This window comes from Bombina bombina, chromosome 3 (genome assembly GCF_027579735.1).
Source record: "Bombina bombina isolate aBomBom1 chromosome 3, aBomBom1.pri, whole genome shotgun sequence".
In the NCBI taxonomy this organism is placed as follows: Eukaryota; Metazoa; Chordata; class Amphibia; order Anura; family Bombinatoridae; genus Bombina; species Bombina bombina.
The window spans coordinates 303,733,484-303,753,064 of NC_069501.1; the positions used below are offsets into that span (position 1 = coordinate 303,733,484).

General features: G+C 35.6%; 1 protein-coding gene across 1 annotated transcript; it reads right to left on the reverse strand.

The window, feature by feature from the left end:
- Nucleotides 1-6,566: 6,566 nt before the first annotated feature.
- Nucleotides 6,567-7,838, reverse strand: LOC128652327 (component of gems protein 1-like). The gene has a single exon (XM_053705262.1). It carries the CDS (start codon nucleotides 7,836-7,838, stop codon nucleotides 6,567-6,569), a length of 1,272 nt encoding a protein of 423 aa, XP_053561237.1.
- Nucleotides 7,839-19,581: the final 11,743 nt, after the last annotated feature.

Below are 19,581 nucleotides of genomic sequence, written 5' to 3' on the forward strand. Positions count from 1 at the left end.
TGCTTTGATCTGTGTGTGCGTGCAATCATACATGATTCATAGCGTGCAATTCCGCTAGCAGACACAAGGGGGCACCAGCTTATGCATTCCAGATCTACAGACACCTAATTGTCCAGTATTAAACCAATACAATGTTATTGTAAATCAGCTGTGTCTGTCTGCAGCACTAGATAACTGATTTATCCAATGCCATAAAATTCCATTGTGTGAAGCTATCTTTGGTACATCTTTTTTAATTGTATGCAGAGTCTATGTGACGTTGTTGGCACAGTGTAGGTTTTGAGAAGATATTCAACTGTTAATTGCAAATTTACAGCTAATTTATGTCTTGTGTATATACAGTATATAGTATTTGTTTTTACTGATATACTTCTCTTTGAAGTTATCGTCTCTGTTAAAGATTCTAATGAAAAGTTAAACACATTATTTGCTTGGCCTTATTAGCTTTATTTAATCAGTGATCTAGATGCAGCTGAAGGGAGACAGTTTATTTTCCATTTAGTTATGAGATGTACCATTGTTTAATACTGCAAGCCATGTATGCATCTTGATATGATTGATTTCTAAAGCTTCCAAAATACAGTTTATTGTTATTAGTTACCACCCCCCAACAAACATAGGACATAATTGCAACTGCAGCCATCTATAGTTTACTGAACTGGTGTTCTGTTAAGATTTGTTACTCCACATGTTGCAAAAGAAAGTGTTGGAATGCAATTACATAAATACAAGCATGCACACATCATTTGGTAGCAAATTCTCCCCTGCAGACCGCCCCTTATCTCAGTGCCTTTTACAATCTTGCATTTTAGCCAATCAGTGCTGGTTCTTGTATAAACATTATCATTCTCCACAGGAGTGAGCACAATGTTATTTATATGGCACAAATGAACTAGCACTGTCATTGCTTTTTATTAGCTGTTCAAATCTTGCAAAATATCCAGAGATAAGAGGCGGCCTGCAGGTCTTAGAGGATATAAAATATATTAATATAACAATGTTGGTTATGCAAAGCTGGGGAATGGGTAGTAAAGGCATTATCTATCTTTTTAAACAATAACAAAAATCAAGTAGATTGACCCTTTAATGGACTGTGAATAAATATTGGTCTCATACCCATTAGCACTACTGTCAGTCATATTAAAAAAAAGTACTTTGTTTGTACACCATGTAATATTGTATATGACACTCAAAGCAGGTTAATTGAAATCTTTGCAAAAAAAAGTTTATAATGAGCCCACAGGATTCCTGCAGAGATATTGTTGATGTTGCACAACCAAGCAGTACTATATTGACAAATAAAGCAGACAAATAAATGTTCTACCACATAGTTAATAATAGCAAATGTTAGCTATAGTGCTGGCCTCCCAGCATGTGCACCTGGACATGGAGAACTTGTGGAGCGAGTTATTAAGACATCTGGTCAGTCAGTCTCCTGTAGGAAGACAGTAATTCTCTTTTGATCTTTGGCCCTGCACATCACCATGAGTGCTGGATTGTATGTACCCACAATACACTGCAGGTTGTGAAAACAGGAAAGCTGGTTTGAGAATGAACAAGTAGGATACTTCTGTATAAGGTCTAATTTACAGCTGTTAAACATTGTAGACTAGTAACATCTTTGACAGCCTGCACATTGTTTTAAAGCATAACCTTTTGGTGGTCATCACAACCACCTAAAAGTGACTTCAGGATCTTTCAATGGACACTTTAATGCACATGGTTTATTATAGAATTTATTACTGTAGGGTCAGCTATTTATCACACCCTACAGTCTTTCTCCTCCCTTTTTGTTTCTATGTATATTAAACACATGCTAAATATGCACAATAATCCCCATCTAGAATGTGTCACTAATGTATACAGAAAGTTTTCATTTACTTCTTGTTTTAGCCTTCAATATTGTAACCCTGTTACCCTGCGTTATGATTATCTATGATTACATATACAGTGACGTTATCCATACTTGTTCAGCCCTACATAAGGTATTGGGAAATATATGTAATATTCTTTTTAAGTTATGCTGAAGATAAAACTGTGAGATTAAAAGTCTGCATTTCAGAAAAGTAAAAACCACAAATATTATTGCATAGCTAATTAGCACATCTAGGCAAGTATCCCAGCTTGCCTCCCACAGAAGTCGTCCATATTGATTGTTACCACTGCAACAGGGAACTCTGGTTAAAATATGGAACATAGATATACAATATCTCACAGTTTTTGCTTCCATACTGTGTCTGAACACAGATTCCCCTTATGTGGTAAATGCAGCAAAAACTGCTGGTTAGAGCTAATGAGCTTGAAACGGCTGTCCAAGTGGTTTTGATAGTGTAGGGCTGCCTGTCAGCATAATAGCGCTGCAGAATCTGTTGGCGCTCTACAAATAACCGATAATAATAATAAAATAATAATGTAACGTGTTAAGGGCCTTACCCCCCCTGCCTGACATGGATCTAGTAGTGAGTGAGTGTTCTTTGTAACATTGTTGCAGTGTGGTGGGTGGGGGCTTAGTACTTACTATTCAACAGTTTGCAGGCCTGTCAGCCTCTTTTGTTCCTGTTCGTCCAAGGTGTTTTTCCAATCCCTCCCAAGTTGTTAATGTTGTTGTTCTTTTGCAGATCCTGGGTCGTGGTGGCAAAGTAGATGATAATTTGTTAGTTTAATGCTGAGGCAGAAGTCTGATTAGTTGAACTTTCTCTTGTAAGACCTTAGCCTTAAAGGGACAGTTCACCCAAAAACTTTCTCCCCTTTAAATTATTCCCAGTGATCCTTTTTACCTGCTAGAGTGTATTAAATTGGTTGCAAGTAGCTCCTTTACTAATATTTCAGCATTTGAAATAGCTGATTTAGCTTGTGGTTTCCCAACCTATACTGAAAGTTTTGATACTGGCGTATATGCTATTGACAAGCCTAAGTAAACAACGCCAGCAGAAGAAATTACACTCCCAGTGGGGGGCATGATAGTTAAGTAATAAAATTATAATTTTCCATTGTTCTCTCTATGTATTGAGCTTTGGTGTTCCAGACAAATATAAGATAAGGAAGCAAGTCTGTGTACATAAAAGTGGTAACATAATGAGATCTGATATTACCTGAAGCTCAACACATTGTAATAGGCTGTGGTTTCAAAGCACTAAACCAGCTACTTCAGATATATAAATAAACCCGAAAATGGAATTTCTCAAATATTTTATACTCTGCAGTTGGTATAACAAGTCATTTAAAATACATTTATGGAAAAACAATGTGCGCTGGTTTGGTATCCTATATACGGCGTAACCTAGAAGTTACGCTCGTATATTTCTGCCTTCGCCCATAGTTTTTTGGGCCATAGACAGGTATACCAAACCAGCGCAGTTTGGTATCCAATATACAGCGTAAGGACTTACGTGGCGAAAATGGAGAAATCTTACTCCATTTTCACCTCGCCACAAAATGCAGCCGTAGTAAGCCTTACGCTGTCTATTGGAGCCCCGTAACTCCCTAAACTACCTGCAAAATAAAACCTAACACCTAACGCATGCACAATGTCTATCTACCTGTCAACCGCGATCCCCCGCCGCAATCCCTAATAAAGTATTTAACCCCTAAACCGCCGCTCCCGGACCCCACCACCACCTACATTAAAAGTATAACCCCCTAATGTGATCCCCCTACACCGTCGCCAGCTACATTACATACCCCCAAATGTGAGCCCCTTACACCACCGCCATCTACCTTACCTAGCCCCTAATGTGAGCCCCTTACACCGCCGCCATCTACCTTACCTACCCCCTAAAGTGAGCCCCTACCCCGCCGCCATCTACCTTACCTACCCCCTAAAGTGAGCCCCTTACACCGCCGCCATCTACCTTACCTACCCCCTAAAGTGAGCCCCTTACACCGCCGCCATCTATTTTAAAAATATTAACCCCTAATGTAATCCCCCTACACCGCCGCCAGCTATATTAACTATATTAACCCTAATTATATTAGGGTTAATATAGTTAGTATAGTTATTATATTATATATATTAACTATATTAACCCTAATTATATTAGGGTTAATGTAGTTAATATCGTTATTATATTATATATATATTAAGTATAATAACCCTATCTAACTCTAACATCCCTAACTAAATTCTTAATAAAATAAATCTAATTAATATTAATATTATTAATTAAAATATTCATATTTAAATCTAAATACTTACCTATAAAATAAGCACAAAGATAGCTACAATGTAATTAATAATTACATTGTAGCTATTTTAGGGTTTATATTTATTTTACAGGTAACTTGGTATTTATTTTAACTAGGTACAATAGCTATTAAATAGTTAATAACTATTTAATAGCTACCTAGTTAAAATAATTACCAATTTACCTGTAAAATAAATCCTAACCTAAGTTACAAATACACCTACACTATCAATAAATTAAATAAACTACAAATATCTAAACTAAAATACAATAAAATAAAATAAACTACAAAAAAACCCCACTAAATTACAAAAAATAAAAAAAAATATTACAAGATTTTTAAGCTAATTACACCTATTCTAAGCCCCCTAATAAAATAATAAAGCCCCCCAAAATAAAAAAATTTCCCTACCCTATTCTAAATTTAAAAAGTTCACAGCTCTTTTACCTTACCAGCCCTTAAAAGGGCCTTTTGCGGGGCATGCCCCAAAGAAAACAGCTCTTTTGCCTGTAAAAAAAACCCACAATACCACCCCTCAACATTACAACCCACCACCCACATACCCCTATTATAAACCCACCCAAACCCCCCTTAAAAAAACCTAACACTACCCCCCTGAAGATCTCCCTACTTTGTCTTCACCCAGCCGGGTAGAACTCTTCATCCGATCCGGGCGATGTCCAATCAAGCGGCAGAGAAGTCTTCTTCCATCCGGGCGATGTCTTCAATCAAGCGGCAGTGTAGTCTTCTTCCATTCGGGCGATGTCTTCAATCAAGCGGCAGTGAAGTCTTCTTCCATCCGGCGATGTCTTCAAGCAAAGCGGCATTTTCAATCTTCTTTCTTCGCTCCTCCGCCGCGGAGCCTCCATCCGGCACGAAGACTGAACGAGGAATGAGGTACCTTTAAATGACGTCATCCAAGATGGCGTCCGTCGAATTCCGATTGGCTTATAGGATTCTATCAGCCAATCGGAATTAAGGTAGAAAAATCTGATTGGCTGATTGAATCAGCCAATCAGATTCAAGTTCAATCCGATTGGCTGATTGGTTCAATCCGATTGGCTGATTTGTACTTACGCAGATTTCTGGACATCGCTGGTTTGTCAGACTTACGGCACTTTAGCCTCTGTCAGCGCCGTATATAGGATAGCATGAGTTGCGAGCTGAAACTACGGGCGGCGGGGGTTCCCTCGCTTGCGCCGCAAACTACGATCTTTATCGGATTGCGCCCCTGATCTCTTGATATTATTTTTTTTATACTTATTTTAAAAATTGTTCGCTGCTACCAATGCAGGACTTGTTTTCTGTAATTATACTACTGACTTGTATAATGTTGTAATAATAATAATATATTGTCTGCTGCTCAAAGTTACCATGAAAAACAGATATTGCTTGGAGGCCCAGTTGGTGTGCTATGTTTGAATATAATGCACTGACATCACATGTGATCCATATGAGGTCACCTGTATTTCTGATGTTCTTAATTTTGTTTAATAGATCTGTCCCATCTTTAATGTATGAGGGCAAACCCAAAACATATTTCTGCAAAATAATATCAACATAATAGGACAGATTGTAAGTGAGATTATCAATGCCAGCAATGATAGGGCGACCTGGCGGATGGGTTAAACTTTTGTGAATTTTGGGTAAGTGGTAATAATGAGCTACGCTTGGGTTACTAACTTTCAGAAAACTGGATTCATCTTTATTTAGAATGTTGTTTGTCACTCCTTTATTGATTAGAGATTGATAGAGTGTGAGAAACTGTGCAGTCGGATTATATGATAGAACTTTATAGTATTCAATGTCTTTTAAAATCCTATCTGCCTCTTTTAGATATTCTGTAAGGTCCTGAATAATGATCCCTCCCCCCTTGTCGGCATCCCGAATGATAATGTTAGGATTGTTAGCAAGAGATTGTATAGCTAAATTGTGGCTCTGTCTTTTGTAAAAACTCTTCTTGGAGTTTTTCTTTTTGATTTTTTCAAAGTCTTCCAGAACTAAGTTCTGGAAGACCTCTATGTAATGGTTATGCCCTGGAGGGGAGAAGGAGGATTTTGTCTTAAAATTGGTATGTATTATGCCCTCATACAGATGTGTTGTGAAATTATCAACAGTACTGTATATGGTGGGAGTTCTATTTCTATCGTCCATGGTATCTGTAAGAATGCATATTGTGTTTTTTTCTTCTGGATTATGTTTTTTCATATTCTTTTGCGCAAAATATTTTTGGAGGGCTAGTTTTCTAGTAAAACGATTAAGATCAACAAATAAATTAAAATTGTTGTGTGGGTTTGGTGGAGAGAAGGAAAGACCCTGTTTCAAAACTCTCTTCTCATTAATGGTAAGGTTGTGGGATGACAGATTGAATATGCCCTTATCTAGTTTTTGTAATTCTTTTTTCTGGGTGGTAAGGCCTCGACCTCTTGACCCTCTTGGTCTGTGTGAAATGATCTTTTTTTGTTGTAGTTTTGTTCGTCTGGGGGATTTTTTCCTGATTTTGGAGCATTCCCTAAAAAAGGAGATGTACCCGCCATATTAGAATTATTTCTGGCATGTCTTTCTGGGAAAACATTATCATCAGATGTAGAAGCTAGTGGAGAGAACCTATTATTGTGTTGGAAATTGTTAAAAGGAGTTTTTTGGTGTTCTTGATCTCTAGTTTTGTTCCTAAATGGGCTATTTGTTCTAAAATCAGGTCTATATGATCTCTGTTCTTGGCCTCTAGGGTTATTCGAATCTCGTTCCCTCTGATTATATCCATAAAATCTGGGGGTTTCATAATTTCTATTATAACTATCTCTTCTATGGTGTTGGTCGAACTGATTGAAATTATCTCGTCTGTAATGTTGGTCATATTGATTGAAATTATCAGGTCTAGGTTGTCTATTCCAAGAGTCATATCTGTTATGTTCGTGTCTATTGTAGTAAGATTGCCTGTTCCATGGTTCTTGTCTGGTTTGGTAATATTGCTGATGATGATATGGTTGTTGGTGAAACCTATTTGATGGATATGAATTAGTATATTCTTGTTGTCTAGATTGTCTGAAATTAGAACGATGTATTGGTCTGTGTTTTGAAAAATTAGTAACTTGTTTAGTATCATTGTCATGGGATGGTTGTATCTCTCTGTCCCCTGATGCATTTTCTAATGTCTCTGGATTTTCTTCTACAATTGCCTGTGTTGGTCTATTATAGGTGTAAACTTGATTCTTTAGATAATCATTATTATCTCTCTCTAATTTCTTATTTTTGGATAGGACTAAATCCTCTTGGAATTTGTCAGTACGTTCGTACATTCTCTTTAGAAGTCGTTCATAGTCTGGGTTCTCTAAATATTTAATTAGATCTGCTTGAATTTTATCAATATTCTCACTACATTTGTCTGATAAAAGGCGTCTGTGTTCGATCAAGATTTTTATTAGATCGAAAGCACAATCATCTAAAATCTTATACCATTTCTCAAGAAGTTCGGTGTCTTCCTTAAAGGAACAGTGTTTCAGGACACGCAAACCTCTAGGTATCTGTTTAATTTCTAAATATTTTTCTAAGGTAGTAAGGTCCCACCAATGTCGGTGTTCTTTAAGGATTTCATCCTCCAAAGTGTGGAAGAGATCCTTCATAGGAGTAACTGTATTGGGATCTGATTCCATCGCATTGGAGCATGATTGTCCCATTAGATTAAAAGTGAATCTTTTCTTATTTCTTTCCTCTTTAGATTGCATATTAATTAACTAAATGGAACTTTAGAAAGATAAAGTGATTCAGAGAACTTTAAATATTACGCTGGTGGTGATATGTCAGAGAAAATATTAATAGTGATGATGGATATGATATGCCTATTAGTATATATGGAGAGCTATCTAATTATATATCTTTTCACTCTTCGAAACTTTTTCAAAATTTGCTGTGTCCTATGAAAACATACATACAAAACAGTGTGTATATATAAGAAAATAATATGGCGTCCTGTGAAAAAATAATAATATTGTTTTCAAAATATATGTTACTTAAAATAATAAATATTAGTAAATAATAATTGATCGAAAAATCTTTAGGAAGGCGGCACTGCTATAATTGATCTAAGAGCAGCAAGATATAATACCAGATATATACAAAAATGGTAATAGCAGGCGCCAAAGGCCCGGAGGTAGTGTACTCAGTGTGATTGGTTAATCCTCCTGAGATATTAAAAGGTGCTTTTGCAAACGTATATAAAACCCATGAGAATGTACTTATGGGTGTAAAAAAGTGTGTGTTTGAAAAAGTGTGTAAGAGGTGCTAAAAAATCTAAATGCAATATTGAATTAAATTACAATTTTGTGAAGTGTATCTGTAAACCTTTAAGTGTATTACCGTGAATAAGGTTGTTGGATCAGTGATGATTATCCTGTAACTGAAACAACTAAGGTGATACAAAATATGCAATATAGTCAACTGAAACCACTAAAGTGATACAAAATATGCAATGTGACCAATATATAAAATGTGACCAATGTAATAAAATATAATAAAATATAAAATATAAAAAGCTTATCGTGATATAAGTCCCAAGAGTGGTGCTGGAAGTGGGTGGCTGAAAACGTCAATATTCAAAAAAATATATATTGGTTGTGAAAATCTTTATCGTCTCAATCGAAATGTTCCAAACAAAAGAGTTCGTAGTGCAGTCGGCAGCTGGTCTTGTAGATGTCTGATCAGGACCCAGTATCTAAAAATGATGCAAGAAAAGACAGCGCCTCATTGTGCAAGTAGGTTTCGTGGGTAAAATCACAGTGGAAGTGAAGACAAGTGAAAATATACTCACAAGGATACTGGCACCCTTATTGAAAGTGGTGCGAATAGGCGGACTGACGGATCTTTTATTTTTGTACTTGAAATAGCTGACATTGCTCATGAAACCCATCACTTGTTGCTCCCAAGGACTTGACCATATAAAGGGTCTGAGCTTACAGGTAAAGCAAACCTGCTAATGTTAGCTATGTCTAAACACAGGTATTGATATGCTATTTATGGATGGACACACCAATCTCTGTCTAATACCCTCCATTGGGAGATTAATTTGTGCTATTGTTTCCTTTGTACATAAGTTATCTACAGAGAATATGCTTGTTATTCATATTTTCAGCATAGGCGGTGGTTTCTACAGACAAAAGAAACCGATTTCAAATGACAAAATAAAGATAAAGGAGCTGTTTAAAAAAACAATTAAATACACTACAACAGGTAAATTAAGCATTGGGAACACATTAAAGAAGAGTACAATGTCCCTTTAAGAGAGAATGCCTACTAAAACAACATTACAATATAATAAGGCAAGTGGTGAGTGGAATTTGGCTGTTGAAAAACAGTTGCAGCAATTGCAGCAATGTTAATTTGTTTTAAAAATGTTTAAACTTGGCTGATATGTTGTCCTATAGCAAGACAAGAGAAATGCCTTGTAATTATAAGGTTTATGTTCTCTATAAGAAGGTGTCTTTATCACAGATCAATGTATAATAGTGTCTGCTCAGATTTTACAAGCTCTTATGAATTGTTGTTTGATCTCTTGCCTAATAGTACATACAAACAGATATTATGGTTTTGCTTTTATGATGTTGGTACAAAGATACAAGGGTGGAAGATTTTTATTAATTTATTAATTTATACAGTAAACATGCAATTTTAAGCAACTTTCCATTGTACTCATATTATCAAAAGTGCTTTGTTCTTTTTGTATTTTTTGTTGAAAAGCATACCTAGGTAGGCTCAGCAGCAGCAAAGCACCACTGTGTGTTAGCTGCTGATTGGTGGCTGCACATATATGCCTCTTGTCATTGGCTAACTCATTGTGTTCTGCTTGCATCCAGTAGTGCATTGCTGCTCCTAGGTTTACTCTTCAACAAAGGATACCAGTAGAACAAGGCACATTTGATAACAGAAGTAAATTTGTTTTTTAAAATTGCATGCTTTGCTGGTAGGGTTGCCAAGTGTCCAGTATTCAACTGGACAGTCCAGTATTTTGGCAGGCCGTCAAGTAAAATCTTCACAAAAATGCTGGACATTTGTTTTAAGTCCCTATGTGTTCGCTAAATGTAAAGGCCTCCTATATCTCAATGCATTACAATTGCAGCAGAAAGAAGTAGGGGAAGTCATGGGGGCTCAACTCACTTCTAATTACAGGTGTTACTTGTAGCCAAAGAGGTAAAATGAATAATCTGTTTTATGGTACTGGCAGCCAAGGGGTAACATTACTGCTCAGTTGTAATATGTGGGATAAAGAGTAGGGGGTAAGGTAGAGCTTTTTGGGGACATTGTGTGACCTCTTGTACCATCATTCTCAGTCACAGACTGATTGTCCATTATTTTTGTAGGGAACAGCTGGCAACCCTATTTGCCAGAGTTAGGGAATTTAATTACTGTCCCTTTAAAAGAAGAAGACTCAGAGCTGTTATCTGAGGTTGGAAAATACATGGTAAGGGATCTGACACCATTCTTCCATACAGAATGTCTCCTTCAAATTTCGAGGTTGACGCTGGTGGACTCTCCTCTACAGTTCACACCACAGTATTTTTAGAGCTAAAAAGCTCTATTTTGGTTTCCTCTGACCATAGAACCCGAACCCATTTGAAGTTCTGGTAATGTCTAGCAAACTGAAGACGGTTAAATTTGATTTTGGATGAGAGTAGAGGCTTTTTTCTTGAAACGCTTCCTAACAACTTGTGGTGATGTAGGTGGCGTCGGATTGTAGTTTCGGAGACTTTCTGACATCAAGACACAACTAACTTCTGCAATTTTCCAGCTGTGATCCTTGGAGATATTTTGGCCACTCTAACCATCCTCTTTACAGTGCATTGAGACAACATAGACATGCGTCCTCTTCCAAGTTGATTCATAACATTTACAGTTGACTGGAACTTGTTAATTATTGCCCTGATTGTGGAAATCAGCATTTTCAATGCTTTTGCTATTTTCTTGTAGCCACTTCCCATTTTGTGAAGCTCCACAACCTTTTGCCGCACATCACAGCTATATTCCTTGGTCTTATCCATTGTGATAAATGACTAAGGGAATTTGGCCTATGTATTACCTCATAATTATCTATACCCCTGTAAAACAGGAAGTCATGGTTGAACAATTTCCTGTTCCTAGTCACCCAGTTAGACTAAAAAAATGTAAAATATCAATATACTTCAAATATATTTTTCTCATACAAATTCATAGGGGTACCAATAAATATGCCACACATATATTTAACAAAGATTTATTTTTATTTTTTATAAACCTGTGTTGTGTTTGCAGTTGTTTGATATCCATGAAAGCAGAGTCATTTTGTATATTTTTGGAACAAAAGATGAAAAGGTTAAACAATAAAGACAATTTTTCACAGCCTTCTTTGCTCATGTTTACCAAAGGTTCCAATATTAGTGGAGGGCACTGTATATATAGAAATATCTATTTATAAATGTGAAATATTTACAGTAAATACACAGTTAAACTCTATATTAAATATGAATATTGCATAAATATGATTTTTCATGTTTTCAGCTACTTGACTACAAAAGGCTCTAATGTATATATATATATATATATATATATATATATATATATATATATATATATATATATATATATATGTGTGTATTTATGTGTTTATATCAGTGTATATATATATATATATATATGTCTGTAAATACATATTTACACATATAAATACATTTATATACACACACACACATACAAATACATATTTACACATATAAATACATTTATATACACACACACACATACAAATACATATTTACACATGTATATCTATGTATCCGTATGTTGAAGCCCTTTGTAGACTATCTTTTTTCTAACACGAGACCTCATATTTTTAAGCCCTTATAACTATTTATTATAATTTTTTAATAATATTTATTTGATAGTGTTATTATTAGTAGAACTGTACTGTTAAATGTATTTTTGATGGTTTTTTATGCAACTTTTTAGTCAAGTGTAACAGTTAACAAGAGCTCTGAAGTGCTATCCCGATGCGCGTTAAATTTAATTGTGCTCAGCGAATACTTTTATCTTCAACCTTTAATACGCGTGTTATTTCCGACAAGCGCAAAGAGCCACGATAAACACCTTTATGCTTGCACGCAACAGTTAGACCACTAGTCAATCACAACACATTTAACCAGAGCACGTTGGAACACATGGGTATGAAATCCACTCATCTCACTATCAGCTCTAACTCCAATCTTCCCTACATTGTTAGCGATGACTTCCAATAGCGAAAAGAATAGACCTACCTCGTTGTACTAAAACTAACCCTACCCTCATTAAAAAAAAAAACATCCACATGGACACAACTGTAAATATACCTAACTACCTATTATGCACAAGTGCCAATAATAGTTAATAGACCCTTTTCCTACGTTACTAATGTAAATTACTTCCCACAATATGTGTTGAAATGAACAACTTAAAAATTACATAATGACACTCAAATTAAAATATGTTTATAACTATCTAAATCTATCAATTATAATTTCCTAAAGGAATGCTAATAAAATCATAATAAAGTGCAATGAGGCCTCATAATAATATAAGATAAATAACCACCAGAAGAAATACTAATAATATCATAATAGTACAATCCCTTATTATTAGAAGCCTCATAATAATATAAGTAATATTAAAAATGCTAAACAATGGAGAGTCTAATCACCCAATCCCAGGGGCGTATTTTGGCCTAGGCAAACAAGGCACTTGCCTAGTGCGGCAGATTGGGAGGCCATACTCGTAAGAATCTTACAGTTATTTTAGAAGTATTATACAGGTACATAATGGGAGATTTTGAGAATACTTAACAGAGCTGTGACAGAAGATATGTTTGTATTGTTGTTGGTAGATGTTAGAAGGATGGAGGGCTGGCTACATATGTTCATTTTTTGTGTTCGTCATAACAGAAGGCTATAAATAGAAGATAAAGCAGGAGCAGAAGTAATTCATTGGACGTTTCTTTCAGATTTAGTTTCTCCATACTGTGCTACATCACTTCCAAAAGCCATCTTAAATACTATGGTAATTTAGCTGCTACTAACAAATACGTAAATGGATACTAAACCAAAATTTTGTCTTTAATGATTCAGACAGAGCATACAATTTTAAGCAACTTTGTAATTCACTCCAATTATGCAATTTTCTTTGTTCTCTTGCTTTCTTTATTTAAAAAGCAGGAATGTAAAGCTTAGGAGCCGGCCCATTTTAGGTTCAGTTCAGAACCTGGGTTACGCTTGCTTATTGGTGGCTAAATGTAGCCACCAATCAGCAAGCTCTATCCAGGGTGCTGAACCTAAAATGGGCCGGCTTCTAAGCTTTTTATTCCTGCTTTTTAAATATAGAAAGCAAGAGAACGAAGAGATCCAAATAATGAAAGAAAACTTTTGGGTTTAGTATCTCTTTAATTTATATCACAAATTTGCCGCGGCTGTGATGTTTACAACAACTTGCTCATCAAGTGAACATTTGTTTATGCTTCTCATTCGTTCTTAAATAAAAATATTCAGTTATAATTTGTTAGCTGATTTTCCCGTCAAATATGACGCAATATGGTTTGTTTTTTAAATAAATATGATTGCTGGTTCAACTTTTTACGTCAAGCGAATCAAAGGGGGCATAAGTGCTCACCACACCTGCACCTAATTTTTCTTAACGTGCATCCAGTATGCTGGATTTCACAAAAACAAAGTAGTAAATAAACTACAAATGAGGAATCACATGTGAGATTGGAACTACTTCCCCTGTAACAATGCAAATAACCTGGGCAGTCCCATGTGTAATACATTTACCCCTGCCACATTTGTAAGTTCCAAACACTTTTTCAAATTACTCCCATAATTATTTTTTAAACTAATACTTTACTGGTGCCAGCGTGTTCTTGAGGGAAGAAACTCTCTTAATGGGACATTAAACACTAAACAAATGCTAATTAGAATGATGTATTCTAAGAAAAACATTGCCTGAGAATAACATGTAAATGTATTTTTTAAAGTTTCATTAGCTGTTTAAATATTGACAAAATAAGTGTAAAATGTTAGTGTCTATAAAACAATGGGAGCTGCCATGTTGTAACTTAGGTTACCTTTTCTGCTGTGGCCAATTAGAGACAGTTATAATAGGTCACTACAGTGTGCAGCCAATGGCTGTGTGGAATATAACAGTCATTTCTAACAGGAACTGAAAAGATCACAATTTCAAAATGGAATTACAGGAAGATGGAACAAAACAAAAAATGAAAGTATGTTGCAGACACCTTTTTATATATAAGATTTACCATTTTATATTACCATCTCAAAGTGTTTAATCTCCCTTTAATTACACATTGTGGTTTAGTTCCAAGCACAATGGACCACTGTCTCTCAAAATGCTGTTTGTTTTTTTTGTTTTGTTTTTTTTTAAATAACATTTGACATCATAACAAGGCATTATTATGTCATATCCAGAAAAATACAATAAATACGTCGATTTCATGTCTTATCTCTATTATCACAAATCAACTTAAACAAGTTTAATCATAAATCAATATATATAATATAAATAGGTTGACCATATTGCCGCGCAAAGGGACACATATGAAAAATACATATGTCAGGGTTCTTATACAAAACATTTCTTTAAACAGCCCTGAAAACAGCCCTGAAATATGTATTTTTCATATGTGTCCCTTTTTAAAGCGGCAATATGGTCACCATATATATAAATAACAGTATATCTTTTTCCCTTTTAAACTTTTATAATTCCACCCACACCCAAACCACAATGTGGGATTTTTGTAGATAAATCAATTGATACATTTTTCTTCTGATTAAAGGGACACTGAATCCATGTTTTTTCTTTTGTGATTCACTTAGAGCATGAAATTTGAAGCAACTTTCTAATTTACTCCTATTATCACATTTTCTTCATTCTCTTGGTATCTTTATTTGAAATGCAAGAATATAAGTTTAGATGCCGGCCCATTTTTGGTGAACAACCTGGGTTGTTCTTGCTGATTGGTGGATAAATTCATCCACCAATAAAAAAAAGTGCTGTCCAGAGTTCTGAACAAAAATACAGCTTAGATGCCTTCTTTTTCAAATAAAGATAGCAAGAGAACAAATACAATTTAATAATAGGAGTAAATTAGAAAGTTGCTTAAAATTGCATGCTCTATCTGAATCACAAAAGAAAAAAAATTTGGGTTCAGTGTCCCTTTAACTTTTTATTTAGAAATACCTGAAGCTACCACTTGAGGGAGCCCAACCACCAGCAATTATCATGCATTATGCTATAGGTTTCGAAGCAGCAACCAAGAAGAAAATATTATTATTATAATTATTAACCCTTTAAGGACGCAGCTTTCAGTTTGCTCAATTGTTTTATGACGGGAAAATTCCGTCATATGTCCTTAAGAGGTTAATAATAATTATAATAATTAATAATCCTGTAGGGTCAAAACACAAAATTGTAAATCCATCTGCTTTTTCATTCCTGTAGTCGAGTTGATTATTTTGGATATTACCCACCTTCTAGACTGACATTTAATTATATCATATTATAAACACTTTATTAAAGGGATATTACACAGTGCTCCTTTAGTGAAAATAAATATGTTAAATTGAAGTACAAATGAAAATAAACAGATTGTGTTAAAAAACAACTTACTTGTTTTCTTGCTAAATAAACACTTAGAAATTGTCAGTGTAGCCCCTGTCCACAGCTAGATAAGAGAGCTACCGTTACAGAACTTAGGTTCCATGGTCACATGACATTTGCGGCAAAAGTCCTATACTGAACATGGACAATAAACGAATTGCAGCTACTAGATAGGAGTCTCATAGCAACACTTCAAAGGACAAACTGCTAATCTGCCTTCCTGTAGAGACCACAGTCTTCTTGTGGGGCTGTGACAGGAAGTAATGGACACTGCACAAATTAAGTAAAAAAAAAAGAATTAAAAGGGTAAAATCCTTTTAAAGATGACTAATATATAATGCAGGCATAACCTACTGTTTAGTGCTTTTGTATTACAACAATGAAACAGACTATTTAATTCCCCATTTAACATGTAGGTGGACAAGGTTCTCATGCAATTACTTGTCAGTCATCCTGCATGAATGAGTCTGTGATATTTTAAGTCTGCTTCTTCTGAGTTGGCAGAAAGGTTAGGAATTTGCGGTTGCATTCTCACATGCACGGCTTCATTAACGCCCAATCCCTATAAATATCTGCTAGTCATTTTCCTAACCAGTCATTTGGATGCATTCTCTATATTAATTACTACAGGGGAAAATTCACCACTGCAACACTATGCTCTAAGCTGCAACCAGAGGTGCTGGGTCCTTCATACATAGCTGCGATACACAGAGTACCCAGAATGAAACTAATTGTGGCAGATTAAACCACAAACTCAACTGCAAGAACAAAATAACAGTTGCTCTCTGGGGAGTGTGGGATGAATAAAAATCAATCAGACTATCATCAAGCTCCACTAGGGGGCACCAAACACATCATACTTTTGCATCATTATTTCTCACAGACCACACCCATGGCATGAGACTAATGACTTCCTCTTGACTGTCCACAATTTAGGTTTAAAGCATCTAGACTTCTTCCAGTGCCCTCAAATGCCAATGGGAGCTCAGAATCATGGGAGGTATTAAAAGCGTCAATAAGCTCTTTGGCTAAAATTGAATTTACCCCAGTCTAACTGGATATTGGATTCAGGTCAAAATGTGTAATTTCCAATATTCATCCCTAAACGTTTGCCTGTAAGATGCTGTCCTATATAGGGATAATTCTATAAAATAGATTATGACAAAATCTTGCAACATCACAGCTATGGGAAGTGTGATGCTGAATGCAGTGATCAAGTGCGGTTGGTTTGCACGAAATGCGTATGCAGAGAAGATCCATTCCTTCGTTATGATCATTTCTGTATGGTCTTTTTGGATGTGTTTTTACAAGATTTAGACTAAATCATCTTGCTTTCAAGTCTGCCTGTTTTTGGGACTTTATTTGCTTCACGGATCTCCGTAAGTTTTCCTTTTCACCACTGTGATGCTGAATAACTGGACATTTCATTTTCAGGTGAAAGGGGGAACAGGATGTGAATGGTTATTGCTGGAAGGGCAGTTACTCTGGTGAACTGATATCACCATTAAATAAAGACAAACCCAAGTACCCCTCCCACATGCTGCCCCATCCACAAATTGCAGGTAGGCCATTACCCACATGCTTTTAACCTCCCACATCCTGGAAATTGGAAACAAGAAATACAAAATTAAACATTCATGATTCAGACAGAGAATGCAAACAGTTTACAGTTATTTTCTGTTATCAAGTTTACTTTGTTCCCTTTGTATCCTTTGTTGAAAAGCATAGCTAAATAGGCTCAGGAGCAGCCTTGCACTACTTGGAGCTAGCCAGTGATTAGTGCCTTTGCACATATGCCTCTTGTCATTGGCTCAAAAATATGATCAGCTAGCTTCCAGTAGCAAATTGCCGTTCTAGATCTGACTTTCACTGTGTATTTTCCTTTGCACAAGTTAAACACATAGTTACAGGCAAGCAACAATTAAAATAGCTTTCATAATATCTATATGATGATGCATTTAAAAAGTAAATGTATCCAATTCTACAACATGAACTCATTTTCTTCAATCCACTTGCTAAAACCTGTAGTAAAGAAAAAAAAATATTGTGCACTATTTTTAATGTTTTGACACGCTTTGTTGCAATATGTATTAATATTTCCATGTTTAGGACAGTGCCGAGCCAAGTATTGTCCTCTGACATTAACTATACTAACCTTGACATTAAAGGGATATAAAACCCAAATGGTTTCTTTCATGATTCAGGTAGAGCATGCAATTTTAAGCAACTTTCTAATGGCTAAACGGTGTTGGCTACATTTAGTCACCTATCACCAAGCGCTACCCATGTGCTGAACCAAAATGGGTTGGCTACAAAGCTTACATTGCTGCTTTTTAAATAAAGATACCAAGAGAAAGAATACAATTTTATAATAGAAGTAAATTAGAAAGTTAGAAACAACATACTTGACATGAGCAGTATTAAGCATCTATTATAGGGTTCCATGTACTAAGCAGTGATAGCTGCTCCAGAGCCCTTGCGGGGCAGGTTTCACCAAGAGCTCCCTTGTTCGCTCTCAATGATTGCCATACCCTTCTCTCACTCGATTGGTCATGCAGGAGAAGGGGTGGGCATTACACGCTCACTTGAGTAATGATACATATGGGCAGCGGAACCTGTTCATCCACTTCCCGTATGTAGCAAAGGCGAGTGGACAACATCTCGAGTTGAGAAGCTTGTCCGCTCGCTCCTTCGTACATGGGGCGCATAGAGTTGTTTACTACATTTTCAAGTATGACTACACTCAAGACCAAGTGCGCATGCATTTTAGCCACTTGGTCAAAATTGCACAGTTCAACATTTTTGTATTCACTGCTAAAAAAAAGTTTGCCTGCCACAGTGCCACTATATATTTAACAGAGACATTCTAAAATAAATTGATTTATAGTGGAATAAAATACTTTACATCAGACTGGGAACTTTAAAATATAATTTATTAGACAGCAGCAACAGAAATAAACATTAAAATAAGAAGCATAATATCATTTGAGTTGACAACCAGCACAAGAGTGTACCGGTCTTACGAATAAGAATACCGAAATGAAAAATATTGCACAAAGGAAAGAAGTTACAAAATGAAAGAAAAGCAAAATATTGAACAATTTACTGTTAACCAATCAATGTCAGGAGGTCTGAAATGACACTATAACACCACACACAAAATGAAGGTGAATATAGAAAACATGGAAGCCGTTACTATACAGATGTTATATCATCACAAGTGTACACTATCCCATTAGAGACTGATAAGTGCTGGCAATATTCTACAGTTAATAAGACTTCCTCTGTGAAGCATTTTATTAGTAAGTAACAGTATTTAAGATAACCCTCGATTTAGAGGTAAAATGACTGAATACATTTTAAAAATGAAAAGATGAATATGAATTTTTTCTTCCTTACACGGGAATTGATCACCACCAAATCTTAAAAGCCCATGGAACTTAACTATTTTTTTAGAAAACATAACACACTCAGCTCTGCATTTTGTAATACAGTTTTAAACAATACTTTTGAACTATTATGATCATCTGTCTGTCTGTCTGTCTGTCTATCTATCTATCTATCTGTCTATCTCTAAGCAATGGTAGGTGTTGACTAGCTAAGAATGCAAGTGACAGGTAGCGGTCAGTGGACACAGTAGGCAACAGTAACAATGGCAGGAATCAGCTGACAAAATACAAGTTACACATAATGGTCAGCAGACACAGTAGCATGTATAGCCAGAATGTA